Source organism: Myripristis murdjan, chromosome 3 (genome assembly GCF_902150065.1).
Source record: "Myripristis murdjan chromosome 3, fMyrMur1.1, whole genome shotgun sequence".
NCBI classification, from domain to species: domain Eukaryota; kingdom Metazoa; phylum Chordata; class Actinopteri; order Holocentriformes; family Holocentridae; genus Myripristis; species Myripristis murdjan.
In genome coordinates, this window is record NC_043982.1 from 10,202,427 (window position 1) to 10,215,850 (window position 13,424).

Here is a 13,424-nt window from a genome sequence, read left to right on the forward strand (position 1 = left end):
GCCGTCCTTTGGCCCTGCCTTGTTGTTTCAAAAATCTTGGTGCATAACACTGAAAACTTACATCAAGCTGCTGAATCTCTCTGGGCCCAGTAGCCTCTGACCAGACCAAGACAGCCTGCATCACACAACCCTGACTTTAGAGGAGGGACAAAAGTTCTGGTCACACAATAACCAGCTGCAGCTGGGCTTTGGTTATTACCAGTATTGCTTCCTGCTGAGAGAAATTAGGCCAACCATGCTGTTTCTCTGCTCACTTAATAATAGAGTCCTAAGCCATAGCGATTAAACGATGCTGGCACATTCGAATGGAAGCAACAGCTCCTCATCTGTGTTAGGCGCTAGAATAGAAGGAGAAGCCTGGCAAGATTATATGTAGGTCAAACACTCAGTAACTTTATCAGGACCAGAATGCCACACACCTTTCACCACAGGTCTGGCATCATGTCCCCACCATCAGTGGCTTATGGTTTTGCTCATGTCCAGCTCTGCAAACCCAGAGTTTCCTCACCCAAACCACGTTCTGCACATCCTTTCAGTTTGATTATCTTCTTGCCTGCCCTTTCTCTATTCAGTCTTTCTGTTCTCTGTCCCAATTTTTCTTCAGCTAAACATTAGACAGTAAAAAACTATGATGGTTCACTGAACTGTGACGTACCTCTTCAGTGCCAACACTACATGTCAACACTACAAAGACCCATTAGGCCCATCACCACACACACAAAGCCTCTGTCGTAAAGTCCTGTAAATGCTTCCCCTCACGACATCAGGACACCATCTGGCACTCTGAGGGATTGCACATTATAAACAGTCTGTCTCTCCCAACCACAGAGATTATTCCCTGACTCTAACACCTACATACCTAGCTTTCTTACATTCCCTCCCACCAGGCCCACTTTCTCTTTCCCTTGCCACTCATCCCACCCTCGGAGGCCTCCCTGAGGTCCTGAGCTGTCAGGTGTTGTCAGGTTAAAAATAAGATCCAGGAACAAAAGGATAAGCTGCTCAACTCACCACCCATCAGCTGACAGGAGCTTTACACATCGCCTACTAATTCAAGGTCACGAATTCTACTCTCTTTCCGGGAAGGCCAATTAAAACCCAATGATGAGGAGTTATCAAGGACTGGGAATAGCCTAAGCTTCTATTTCTTCCTGTGGAAACTACTGAAATGGCTTCTATGCATGTGACAACCTGGACTCACATGTAACCTTTTTTGGCAGAATTCTGCGGTATGGGTATGCAAATGCAGAAACAAAGCACTCACAGATACAGAATGTGCTAAAACTTGAAACTGTTCATGACAGCTACTTAGCGTCACAGGGTGTAGCCATGTATTCAGACCCGAGTCCTGCAGAACGCTGAGTGTTTGGCAGGCTGCTGAAGTTATAACTCATGCCCTTATAAATAGACATAGCCCGTGGGATCCATCAACCACTGCCAAAACTGCAGAGTGTCCTGACTGTTGACATTAGACCAACGTGTCGTACTCTATATGACTTCTGAACAATGTGTGGTTCTGATGTCCAAGGGCACGGGTGTGATTTCCAAATCAGGGTTCTTGACATGCCTTTCATGTTGAGTGTGTTCATGGATAGTAAACACAATAATGTTTTCCACAGCCTTTTCCAAGAAATTTTGCCTTGCGTGACTTGAACTGACTATGCACTCACCTTGATAGAGGAAGAATGATGCTGATATTTCAGTGCATTCCCAACACAACAGTCTGCAGCTAAAACTGTGAGTCTGAGTATTTACAGATAGCCCATTTTGGCTTAACAAGACTTTGCAAATGACTTCAGGGAGAGATAATATAATACCTTTAAGGTGCATTTACTTAGCCTTTGAAAAAGTTTGAGCTAGTTATCAGTTAAATGTGTTACCTCTTTGTTAGCTTATATGCTCATAGATCAATTAGTACAATGTTTTTGGTTTTTCTTATTGGCTGTTTTCCTTTTTGTCTGATTACAAAAATTGTGGTATAGATATCTGCTTTAGTTTAATTGGTTTATGTGTTCCAATTGTTGTTAAATAATTTGACTCATACTAGTGGTGAATTGAATGCAACAGCCATCACAATAGGTTATTAGGACATTGACTGGGCTGTTTTTCTTCTCTTCCATTCCACAATGATGGAGCAATGCATCCCCCACCCCACCTGCCAACCACCCTGGAAAGACCCCATGCCACCCCATATAAAAAAAAAAAAAAAAACTCTAGATCCACCACTGCTTCCAGTTGACGTGGGTCTGGGTGTTGTCAGCCCACAGCCTAGATATGAGGTTGCTGGGTCAGTATAGCAAGCATCACAAGAAACTGACCTTTGCTTATGACCTACCCTGCAAGAGAATGTCAAGCACTGCTAGAAACAATGTTAGCCCATTTGCGAGTCAAGGGCGAACACGTGTGGATATGAGACCTGAACTGGCAAGGGCAGGGACAGTGGCCCGTCCCAGCACAGAGACTAGTCAGTGGTTGCAGGGACAGTCGGTCAAGTGTGGGGAGTGTGATGCTGTGGTCTGTTATTTCCTCCCCTTTACTTTCCTTGTTTTCATTGCAGTTATCTATTATTCATGTTTTATGCTAGTTACTTGTGTTGATTGTGTCATTATACCTACAAGGTCCTGCTTTATGGATAGTTTTACTATTTATTCACTGTGAATTGGATTTCTACTTGGATGATTTGTTGATAAAGTGTTGGGCCATTTTGTTTCCTCTCAGGAACCTTTTCCCGCTCACCCCAGTTAGACAAAAAGAGTCCTCTTTCTCTCTTCTTGATGGATTTGTCGTTACCTTTCCTGGTCACATTTTTAAGGTTGTTCTTGGTAGAGCACATAAACAGAGACATGGCATTTAGAGTTTCTATTTTAAAAAATTACAAATGGATGAGCATCTTTGGGATCAGTGAGGAACTTCAGAGCATGTCACCCAGTGTACTGGCATAGTTGTAATGAAGCAGCCGAGGTCTGCAGGCTGTCGACGGAGCCAGTCTTAAAAGTAAAAAAGAAAAAAAAAGATTAGACCTATCAGCACTCCTTATTTTCCACATTGCGGCTGATTTTTTCCAAGCACTGATCACACGAAAGCCTGCATGCATATCCACTGTAAACACAATTCCTTGTGTTTTCCAAAACAGAGTTGACCTTCTTTTTGCAGGCAGTGGACAGTTATACTGCACAGCCTCACTGGAAAATGCACGACGACTTCAGCTTGCACTCCCCTATGTTCTACATCAGACGTCAGCTGCAGAAACACAGCTGATTTCTATTATCTAACAGGTCCAGGAGACGGTCGCTGGAGCTCAGCCATTGGTTAGGCTAAATTGTATAACCAATCAAATCTATTTTCTGGCAGAGGCTCAGCATAGCCTAACATATTTTTCCACAGAAGTCACAGGGGACTATACAGCCTCATTTCAAAACACATTTTCCCACAAGACATCCATAAATATTCATACTGCTATATGGCCATTCTCTGCTATGAATTTCTCCTGCTCATGAATCAGTCCCTGAACATCCTGGTACCGAAACAGGGCAGCATGGAGGTGTAGATCGTTTGTTCCTCATGAATGGAAAATGTGTAATGCCAATTCGACCAGAGTGCAAGAGAGCTAATGGCATCAGCACTTATGCTGTATAAAAGCATAGCACAATGCAAGGCGAAATGTAAGAATGAGTGCTTGAAGAAAAATATCACTTTTTTTTATTATGAAGCAAAAACAAGAGAGTGAGAGAGACACTTCCTGCTTTAATATGCATGTGTTTTCTGCCTGACTTACTCACACGACCTTTCACAGGTCAGTGGAAAACGAGGAACCGTCAACAGAAACGTGAATGTTTGCCCATGATCACCACACCTCTAGTAACTGGTGTCTACACACAGAAAAACAAACAGTATAAAATGGTTCTTTAAAAGGCTGCCGTGGTTCCATGAAGAACCATCAACAACTGCCTCATTTAGTGGAGTGTTCCTCATTTACAAAAATCAACACATAAATTGAAATTCTTGGAAACACCTTTGGGGAGTCTTTTACAAACCATTTAAAGAAATGGTTTATCAACTACAGTGTAAAAGGTTCTTTGTGGATTGCTATGAATAACTATTTTTTGGTTCCAGCTGATGGCTTTAATGTTCCTTTAACAAATGATAATCTACTAAACTATTTCCATCTCGTTTGTCACTTCAATCTACCTTGAAATTAAAACATTGCTGGTTCCTCAAAGGCCTGAGTGGTTTTCTGGCCCTTTGAGGCACCTTTGAATCCTTTAAAAAAGCTCTGGAGGGCGAGAGAAACAGAGATGCGATGTTAAAGAGAATATGCATCTTAAATGGTTCTTTAAAAGACTGTGTGGATCCATGAAGGACCATCAGCTACTAAAGAGCCACTTTATGCACCATTTAGTGTTTAGGTACTCATTTGCAAATGAAAAAAAAAAAAATTGAAAAAGGTTCTGTGTATAGCTCCACAAGAATTATTTTGATAACAAGTTCTGTAGAGGAGTATTTTTGCATTGAAATTTATGGAAGAGCCCTTTGTTTCTTCTGAAAAACATGGTCTGAGAGGTTATTTGTGGAACCTACAAATAACACTCTGAGGAGACATTTTCGGCTGAAGCACCTGTAATTTCTCTGTGCAGCAGCTGTGATACAAATATGAATCTGAACATTATATACTAGAATTATACGAGCAAAGTGAACCTCCTGATTAAAGGCCTGATCTTACCTTAACCAAACTCTCAAAACAGATGAAACTGCACTGGAAACAAGTAAAATCAGCTCACTCCACTAACCACCTATATATTTTCACTTGTTTAAACCCAACATAATAAAATAAGGATCAATAATATAAATAATTAGTGAAATGGGTATTTTCTGGCCTGCCTGTGGACTGTGAACTGTACACACAAGCCCGGTGTTTCTATGGCACCCATACCCACTCCAGCTTATAAATAGCCAGTCGCCAGCCAGGCAGGTAGAAATATTTGTAGCACAATGACGGAGCTCTGTGCATCTTCATGAAGATATAAACAAACCTGATGGAAATAGAAAGGCAGACAGTGGCTTCAGTGGCAACGAAGGCGTTTTATCCCCCACCACCACACACCACCTCCTGTCTCGTGAGACATATCACACCTGACACACATCAGAGGAAAGTAGCACCATTATTCACGGAGATATGTGTTAAAATATGAAATGATACTTGAAATTAACACAGGCAGTAGATCATATGCTCAACCTGATATATTTATATATCTCTTGGGGAAGGTTGCCGGTTGTGGATGAATATAAATAGCTTGGATTTTTTGATCGATTATCAACTCAGATTTACAGGGCAAATCAAAAAGGTTTGCAAATCAAAAAGACACATAAAAAATAACTTGTCCACAGAAGGCTTCCAAGATGTGTTCTGCAATCCTGTAACACATAAATTATACTACCGGGTCAAATCCACATTGTACTACCTTAAAACCATGACATTCCCTTAACAAACAAGCCCTTAAAGATGCTTGGCAAAAAAACCTTTTGTGCATTTTTGAATAGATATGGCTTTTGAAGTTGGGATAACCTCATTACACTCAACAGTATCTGTGTCATGTACAAAGTCCTACATGGTCTGGCTCCACCTCCACCATGCAGTCTTATCAGTGCATGATCAAATTCCCAACGGGTCAGCAGAAGGGCGACCCCCCACCCCACCCCACGAGGAGGTGCGCGTTCAGCTCACCCGCCTTACATATCACTCCCTCAAACACAATCAGGAAAAGTGGCTTATTGATGATCAAATCTGTGAACACTAATCTTCTCAGGATGTTAAGATATTGTAATTTGCTGTATACTAGCCTGCTGCCCTTGACCTGTATTTCCTGGTAACCTCAGGCTCATTCAGGATCAATAACTGTTACGCCTGAGTTGCTGTCACTTTTTAAGGTGTAATGCACTTTACTTTTACTATTATGTTTTAGGTTGCCATATAAGACCAGGTAAAGGGGTTTCCAATGGAAACTCCTTTTGGCTAAACTGGGTGCATTTACATTGTGTTATGAAATGTTCATTAATGTACACTGTCCCTTTATAAATAAATAAACCTGAAATTTGAAACAGAGAACAGAATGAATGACTGTTACAGGTCAAAAGTATGTATTAAGATTGCTGACAGCAAAAAAAAAAAAAAAAAAATGTATAGATTAACATCGACAAATACATGATTTGTAAGTGGTGCTTTGTAAATCAATATATATGATAATGTAACCATAATGTTTTCATTCAGAAGGCTACCAAATGTACATATATTTTGCTGTTTTTAGGATTCATTTGGAGAGCCATTTCATTTATTGAATCTGCATTTGTGAATTGAATGCTTGCATTTGTATTCTTGTTTTGGATATACTTCAGATTGTGGCTTACAAATATATCTATGTCTCTGCAGCGAGGCACATGCTGAATAAAAGTAGGTCTGCGTGGTTATAATTATTTACAGGGCTTTTTTTTTTGTTAAGTGTGTCTTTGCACCCACAAAAGGAGTCAATACAAACAGCGGCAGAGCTCTGACAGTCTCATCTATCTGCCTTTTCTTCATAATCCCTCTGTTTTGAAGAGAACAGCGGCACTACACAGAAATAGAAGCGAGGAGCCTTCAGATTTGAATGTGATTATTATTTTCCCGAGGCCTCTGTTTTCTGACTCATCATTCACGTCTCTCCGGGTTCACCAGTGCAGCATCGAAAGCAAGAACGTCTTGATAGGATGTGTGCTGGGATAATGTTTTCAAAAGATGGCTTGTGTGCTGCTGTGTTGCAAAATATTGCCTTCTGCTCCTACTTGAAATGAATAAAACCCTCACCATTGAATCTCATCTTATGAAGCTGTCTTAAGCAGCAGCTACTTTAAATCAAGCATCTCCGGTAACAGTGGATACCACGTGTCTTGCTAGAAATGTACCAAAATGAATGTGTTGAAGCAGAAATACACTGCAGTGTCGGTCCTATTTAAAGAAATTACAAGAGGTACAAAGGGCAGGCTGATGGAGAGACGAAAGCCTTTGATGTTAATCGATTAGCATATTCTGAGCATGAAAGTGGATTTGATTTATGTAAGAGAGCTGCTGGGGCCCGCTAGGTAATTGTGTGATTCGTCCACTCCATGACAGAAGAGTGTGGTCATGAGGCTTGATGCTGCTGCTGTACATACATTAACTGTGGCAAGAGGGAAAAAAACACTCTCAAAGAGCTGCTGCTGTGGCACTGCTATTGCCTCTTTCTTTGCTTGTCTTTCCTTTTTCCCCTCTTTTGAAAATTAATTAATAATTTTATTATTTTTCTCATACTAATTCTCAAAATTGTATTTTTCTTACATGTGAAAAAAAGTTTCACTTGTTTCCCATAGAAATCAACAACAGATAAGTGACCTTATCTGCTTTGTTCTGCCCTGTTTAAAGATATACTGACAATTTCTGACAACGGTATTGTAGAGATATGCAGTTTTCTTAGTCTGTTGGCAGAAATGTTCACTCAACTTAGTGAAAATGAGATTTTGAGACTCAAATAAAACTAAGTGATATGTTAAGATAGACTTTTATTGCAATGCAAGTGCAAATGTTACTTCACTGCCATGAATATTTGAGGGCAGATGGATAAATCAGATATTGACAGACAGTAAGATGGATTTCAGAAATGATCAAGGTGGGCTAAGGACGAAAATGTTTGGCTGCAACAGGGTCCAAAGAGAAGTCGACCCGTTCTAAAGAACCAGATTTGTCCCTGTCACATCCCAGGCACAGGAAATGCTCTGTGGTGTTGCTGCTATAAGAAGATACCCAAGAACTTCAGCTTTGAACTATGTAATTTTTATTTATTCTGACATTTTATTATGTTTTATCAAATATACACTAGTCTGTCTTACTGTCTCCAGGAGCAAGACACAAAAGAGAAGAGTTTGTCCCTCCCCCAAGCATGTGATGTCACACACCAAACATGAGAATCAATTTGAATGACTGTGAATAAATATTTAGTGTGAGTCCAGCTCTAGATGAGCTGAATGTTAAAACCAGCTCTGAAAGTGACAGATAAGGATTATGGGTAATGCGGTTCCTACATTCAGGGCCTGACCAAGGCACGAGAGACTTTTATCAACATGGGAGAGGATACACGCATGGATGACCTCCTGGTTGGTAGAGGATGGGAATGGTTTGAATTTAGAGGAGCATCTCAATTTAAATTTATTTTATAGTCAGAGCACATAAAATTTTCTTCACATGAATTATCTGAAAATGAGCAACAACAACAAAAAAATAAGTCGATACAATAGCAAAAGGGGGGTTCAAATCTATATAAGATAATTAGGAATGCAGCCACTACAGATAAACTCTGATTAATAAATTAATTTTTTAAAAAATCCTAAAACCATGTAATGTGTAAGTGAGATTGGCACGCCACTCCAACAACTGGATATGCCAGGACTGCAGCTCTCCAGAGAAAAAGGATTCACAATACTCTGCCAGCGTAAAACATAAGGGGAATAACTTCTCAATTTAGTGAACTCAGTGAACCTAAAGGACAATGTATGTGATTTCGCTGAAGTAAGCAGTCTGCTGAGTGGTTTTCTAAAAACCGAGCCAAACCCTGAAAGTCACACACGGCGGTCAAAACATGTTTGAGAGCTCCACTCAAAGTGTTGTCAGCATTCACGGGTTGCCAAAACACTGTTGTCTAGCTACATTGTCAAAGTGGGTCCCGGGTGATCTACCTCCATAGCGGATCCTCTTGAGTGTCAGAGAATGTGTTTAACCTGCGAGCAGCTCAACACACTCCTACATGCACACACACACACGCGCAGACTTGATAGCACGGGAGCAACCTCCACAGCACAGCTCTGCCGTCTGCCCGGTTCTCCTCCCCTCATCACATCCAACAGGCTGCATGGAGAAATAGACAAGTCACGCAGCAAATGGTGCTTTTCTCGCCGTATCTGCTGCCGTATCGTGAGGATTCATGTCACAGAGGTTTGATTTTGCAAAAGATGAGATGGCTTTTGAAGATGGCCTTTGCTTAGACTGAGGAGAGAGGCTGAGATGAAGGCCAGTGTTTTGACGGTGAAGGAGTGCATCTGGACGTTAAAGGAGTGCCATCTAGTGGATGAGACGAATGTAGCCATCCAGAGGGAGAGCCTGTGTCTACCAAACCTCTTCAAGTCCAAAAAAGTGAAACCTTTCACCAGGATGAGGACGGGCCCCACGTACCAGGTGCACTACACAGCCCTGGAGCTTCTGCTGGAAGTGCTGGACAGAGGGGCCATTCAGGAGCTGGCCAAGAGGGCCGGCCGTGCCTCTTACAGCCCGAGCAGGGAGCAGAGTGCGGAGCTGTCAGAGGGGCAGTACACCGAAGCTTTAACGTGGCTCTCCATTGTCCTGCAGAGCGGCCTGTCCTCAGGAGACGACCCTGGTTCAGGCTCTGACCCGGCCCTCTCCCTGGACAGATGGCAGGGCGTCCTGAAGAGAAGCAGCTTCCAGACCAATCTTCTGTCTCTGTCCAGGCTGGAGGATGGAGACAAGATGGAAGCCCTCTCTGCTTTTTATGGTCACTTAATCAGACGCTGTCAGGCCTTGTACACACCGGGTCAGCGCCTGGCAGTCAAGAAATACCTCCTCTCCTACCAGGCGGTGCCTTGCCCTCTCCACCTTGCCCTCCTCTGCGACATTAGCTCAGGCTTCATCTGTAACATGTACCTGTATTGTCCAGAGCAGCTCCAAAGGCAGAGCAGAACGCCTGTTGTTGAACACGTGATCAGCCAGCTCCTGAGGCCCTACTTCAGCCGTGGGCATCTCGTTGAGCTGCACAGCTCTGCCTGGATGGAAGGCAGACTCGTCGACATCTTCTCCGACTGGGGGGTCAATATCCACTGTGTCCCTTCCATTAAAACGGCAGTAACGGAGGAAGCGTCTTCTTCATTTGCACCGGTCCCGCCACAGCAGCACCACTGGATACCTGCAGACCCGCAGTCCCAACTAGTGGCCCATCTCCAAGGCTGGACTGGGCCCTCTCTGTTTCCTCAGCCAGACCTGAGAGGACAAGCAGTGGATGTGTTTCTCCCAGGCCTCTGGGCGACGCTGCACATGATCTGCATCAACACATTTGTTCTGCACAGTCTGCAGAGCCAGGACTCAGGCAGACAGATCCCCCTGAAAGAGTTCACCAGATCTCTGGCCTCGCAGCTGGCCATGGACAACAGTGTGGCTGTGCCCGTCCTGCCAAGGCCACACACCAGTTCATATCAAGAGACTGTTGTAACTGATCTCTGGGTGCAAAGGTTAAACTCACTGTATACTGTACTGTTTCAGATCCTATTAGATGCTTTGATCAAACAAAATCCTTTTTTTGCACTGGTGTTGCTCAATACGGGGAGCAGAGAGATCCAACTTTCTGTCTGCTGTTGTGTCACTGTTTTTGCAGGACGAACACGAACAGATGTGGCCAGGTGATGCAAACTAAGGAGCAAGGCTGCTGCTCTGCAATGAGGTTGCAGGGGTGGAGGCAGCCAGGAGTGTGTGGTTTGGATAACTCTGGCAACTCTTGCTACTTAAATGCTGTGTTACAGTGTTTATGCTCCACTGTGCCTCTTGTTGAACACCTGCTTCACCAGGGAACACGCAAACAGCTGGCAAGGTAAGACCAGCACTTTATTCTCTCCTAGCGACATGAGAATACAAGTATTTGAATGTGCAACAGTGCTTAAAATGTAAGTATTAAAATGCGTCCGCAGTGGTGTATCATTTAAATCTCCCCTCGTCTAACCTTGAGTCAGGCATAAGTGTCAGGTGGCCGAGGTGTTTGTGCGGCTGCTGGAGGAGATGTGGCTGGGAAGGAGCTCCAGGTGCACCCCGGCGGAGGCGAGGTCTGCGGTGTGCTCAATCCACCCCCAGTTCAACAACTACTCCCAGCAGGACGCCCAGGAACTGCTGCTCTTCCTCCTCAACGCACTCCACGATGACCTCAAAAGGTGCAGCTACTATCCCATCTGCACCGTCAACCCCCCCTCGTTTCTCTCTGTGTTAGATCACTATTCCTACTCTGTCAAATTATTTTAAATTGAATCTGTGTGTGTCTGTGTGCAAGGGTGAGGGGCGCCAGATGTGCTCCTCAGCATGGGAGCCAAGACAGGACCGAAATAGAAAGTGTCCCGCTGCGGAGGGGGAGCCCACCGTTGTGTCACATCTGTTTGAGGGCCAGCTGAGCTACAGGACGCTCTGTACGCACTGCAGCCATCAGGCGCACAGCACGCAGAGCTTCACCGTGCTGTCCCTGCCCATCCCAAAAGACACCACCAAGTGCTCCCTTCAGGTTTTTTATTCATTCATTCATTTATTTATTTTCGTCTCCCTCACAGTCTGTGTGCCAGGGATCTTGACATGATTTTGTCTCATTTTTGACCCTCTCCGTCTCTACCTTGTGCAGGACTGCCTGTCTCTGTTCTTTCAGGCCAGCACGCTGACCGGGGGAGACCAGATGTTGTGTTCAGTGTGTGGGGTGAGGAGAAACACAACAATCCTCACTGCTCTGGATAAACCCCCCGAGATCCTCATGCTGCACCTGAAACGGTGAGTAGGAATCAAACAGCAAGACACCACTGCATCTGTTGTGCTAAAGTAAAAAGTTTTGATGGTCAGATCTTTTTTTTTTTTTTTTTTTTTTTTTGACATGAAAACGGTGCTAACACAATCCCTTTTTGAATTAACAGTGATGGATAGTGCTGATTAACAGTTAGAGTTAAGATAAAGACTAGGGGAACATGAAAATATGTTCTGGTCAACGATGATTCCCTAAATTAATAATTTTACAAAATAAAATTAAATTAAAAAAAAAAAAATTGAGTATTTTTTTTTAAGTCATAACCTTTATATCCATTGCAGTTTTGGCTGTAAAGGGAAGAAAAACATGAAACTGAAGACGAATGTTTTGTTTTCAATGGAGAACCTCGACCTCACCCCATTTCTGTCCAGCCCCTCAGCACAGCACACCTCATACTGTCTCTACGCTGTGGTGGTGAGTAAACATGTACACACACACACACACACACACACACACACACACACACACAGATGTTAGAGGCCCTACTTGCCAAATAACATATTTGTTTCATGTAGAATTATTCATCATCTTTGAAATATCATTTATTCCTGTGTCTCCCATTCTGGTCCATATTAGGGAAACTACTGTCTTCAAAAAAAAAACAAAAAAAAAAAAACAGTTAATTAATAAAACAAACAAACAAACAGGGAAATCAAGGCTGCTGTACCATCTGTAGCACTAGGTACATGGTGAATAATTTGGAAATAGACTAAACAATAGACCAAGATAGATTTTGGGTCATATGGATACATTCCCTTCTTTGAAACATATAATGCTACACTGTAATATATCCGTGTTACAATACAAACACTTGATCTGTGCATGGGTATAACATCACAGTCTCAGCTCTCTGGTTTCTGTCTAGTCTGACGTGCTCACTGGTCTGTAATGTTTTTTTGTATTTTTTTTTTTTTTTTTTTTTTAGGATATGTGACATAGCAGGGCAAAACATTATCCCTTTCACCTTTAGGGTTTTGTTAGCTTTCTACATTTTGTGCTACAGCCAAATGACATCCTCAGAAGACATAAAATGACAAGTTATGGCTTGTTAAATATTGGACTTGTTTGAAACAAAAATGTGAGTATTTTAGTTTGAGCTGGCTTGTTCTGTAGCAGTCACACAGCAGCATGAACACACAGTGCTGTGATGGGGCTTTAACATGGCTTATGACCACTTCCCTCCCCAGAACCACACGGGTCAGCTGGACATGGGCCACTACACAGCGCTCTGCCGCAACGCCCTGACCCGCAGCTGGTACTGTTTTGATGACTCAGTGGTCAGCGAGGTTCAGGACTGCCTCGTCCAGTCTTCCAACGCTTACATATTGCTCTACAGCCGCGGGGCTTTCAACAGGCCTAAGATCAGCGGGCTCTGAGCTCTCCAGCTATCAGTTCTTATCCACAGTGGGACTGACGTTCAGATTCTGTCGCTACAAATGTATTTCAAACATGACGATAGCACAAAACCGCCTTTTCACTGTCCCTGTGTTTGCTACACTTCATTTCTGGTTCTTATTCTCCTGCTGGCTTCATATTTTTTGACCCGAAACTGGTCCTGTCAATTTATTTCCACCACAAAATAAATGAGATGATCTAGCATCAACATGCATGTGCTATTGTCTACAAATACTGGGAAAATGTTTGTGTGCAACACGTGTCTTTCATTGTAAAGGCATGGAGGGATTGGAAGCTAAATGAGGAAGCACTTCATTCAGTGTGACACTTTTCCTTCACCACTCTGCATCTGTCTTTGTCAGTTCGGCAGCATCGACGATGCGGGCTGAAAAAAATCTTTTGCTTGAAAAA

At 43.0% G+C, this 13,424-nt stretch overlaps 1 protein-coding gene across 1 annotated transcript; it reads left to right on the forward strand.

The window, feature by feature from the left end:
• Positions 1-10,218: 10,218 nt before the first annotated feature.
• LOC115376356 (putative ubiquitin carboxyl-terminal hydrolase 50) lies at positions 10,219-13,177 on the forward strand. The gene is made up of 7 exons (XM_030075888.1): positions 10,219-10,299; positions 10,443-10,655; positions 10,795-11,028; positions 11,162-11,330; positions 11,445-11,587; positions 11,900-12,032; positions 12,806-13,177. Exons 2-7 carry the CDS (start codon positions 10,471-10,473, stop codon positions 12,992-12,994), a joined length of 1,053 nt encoding a protein of 350 aa, XP_029931748.1. The 5' UTR covers positions 10,219-10,299; positions 10,443-10,470; the 3' UTR covers positions 12,995-13,177.
• The last annotated feature ends 247 nt before the right edge of the window (positions 13,178-13,424 follow it).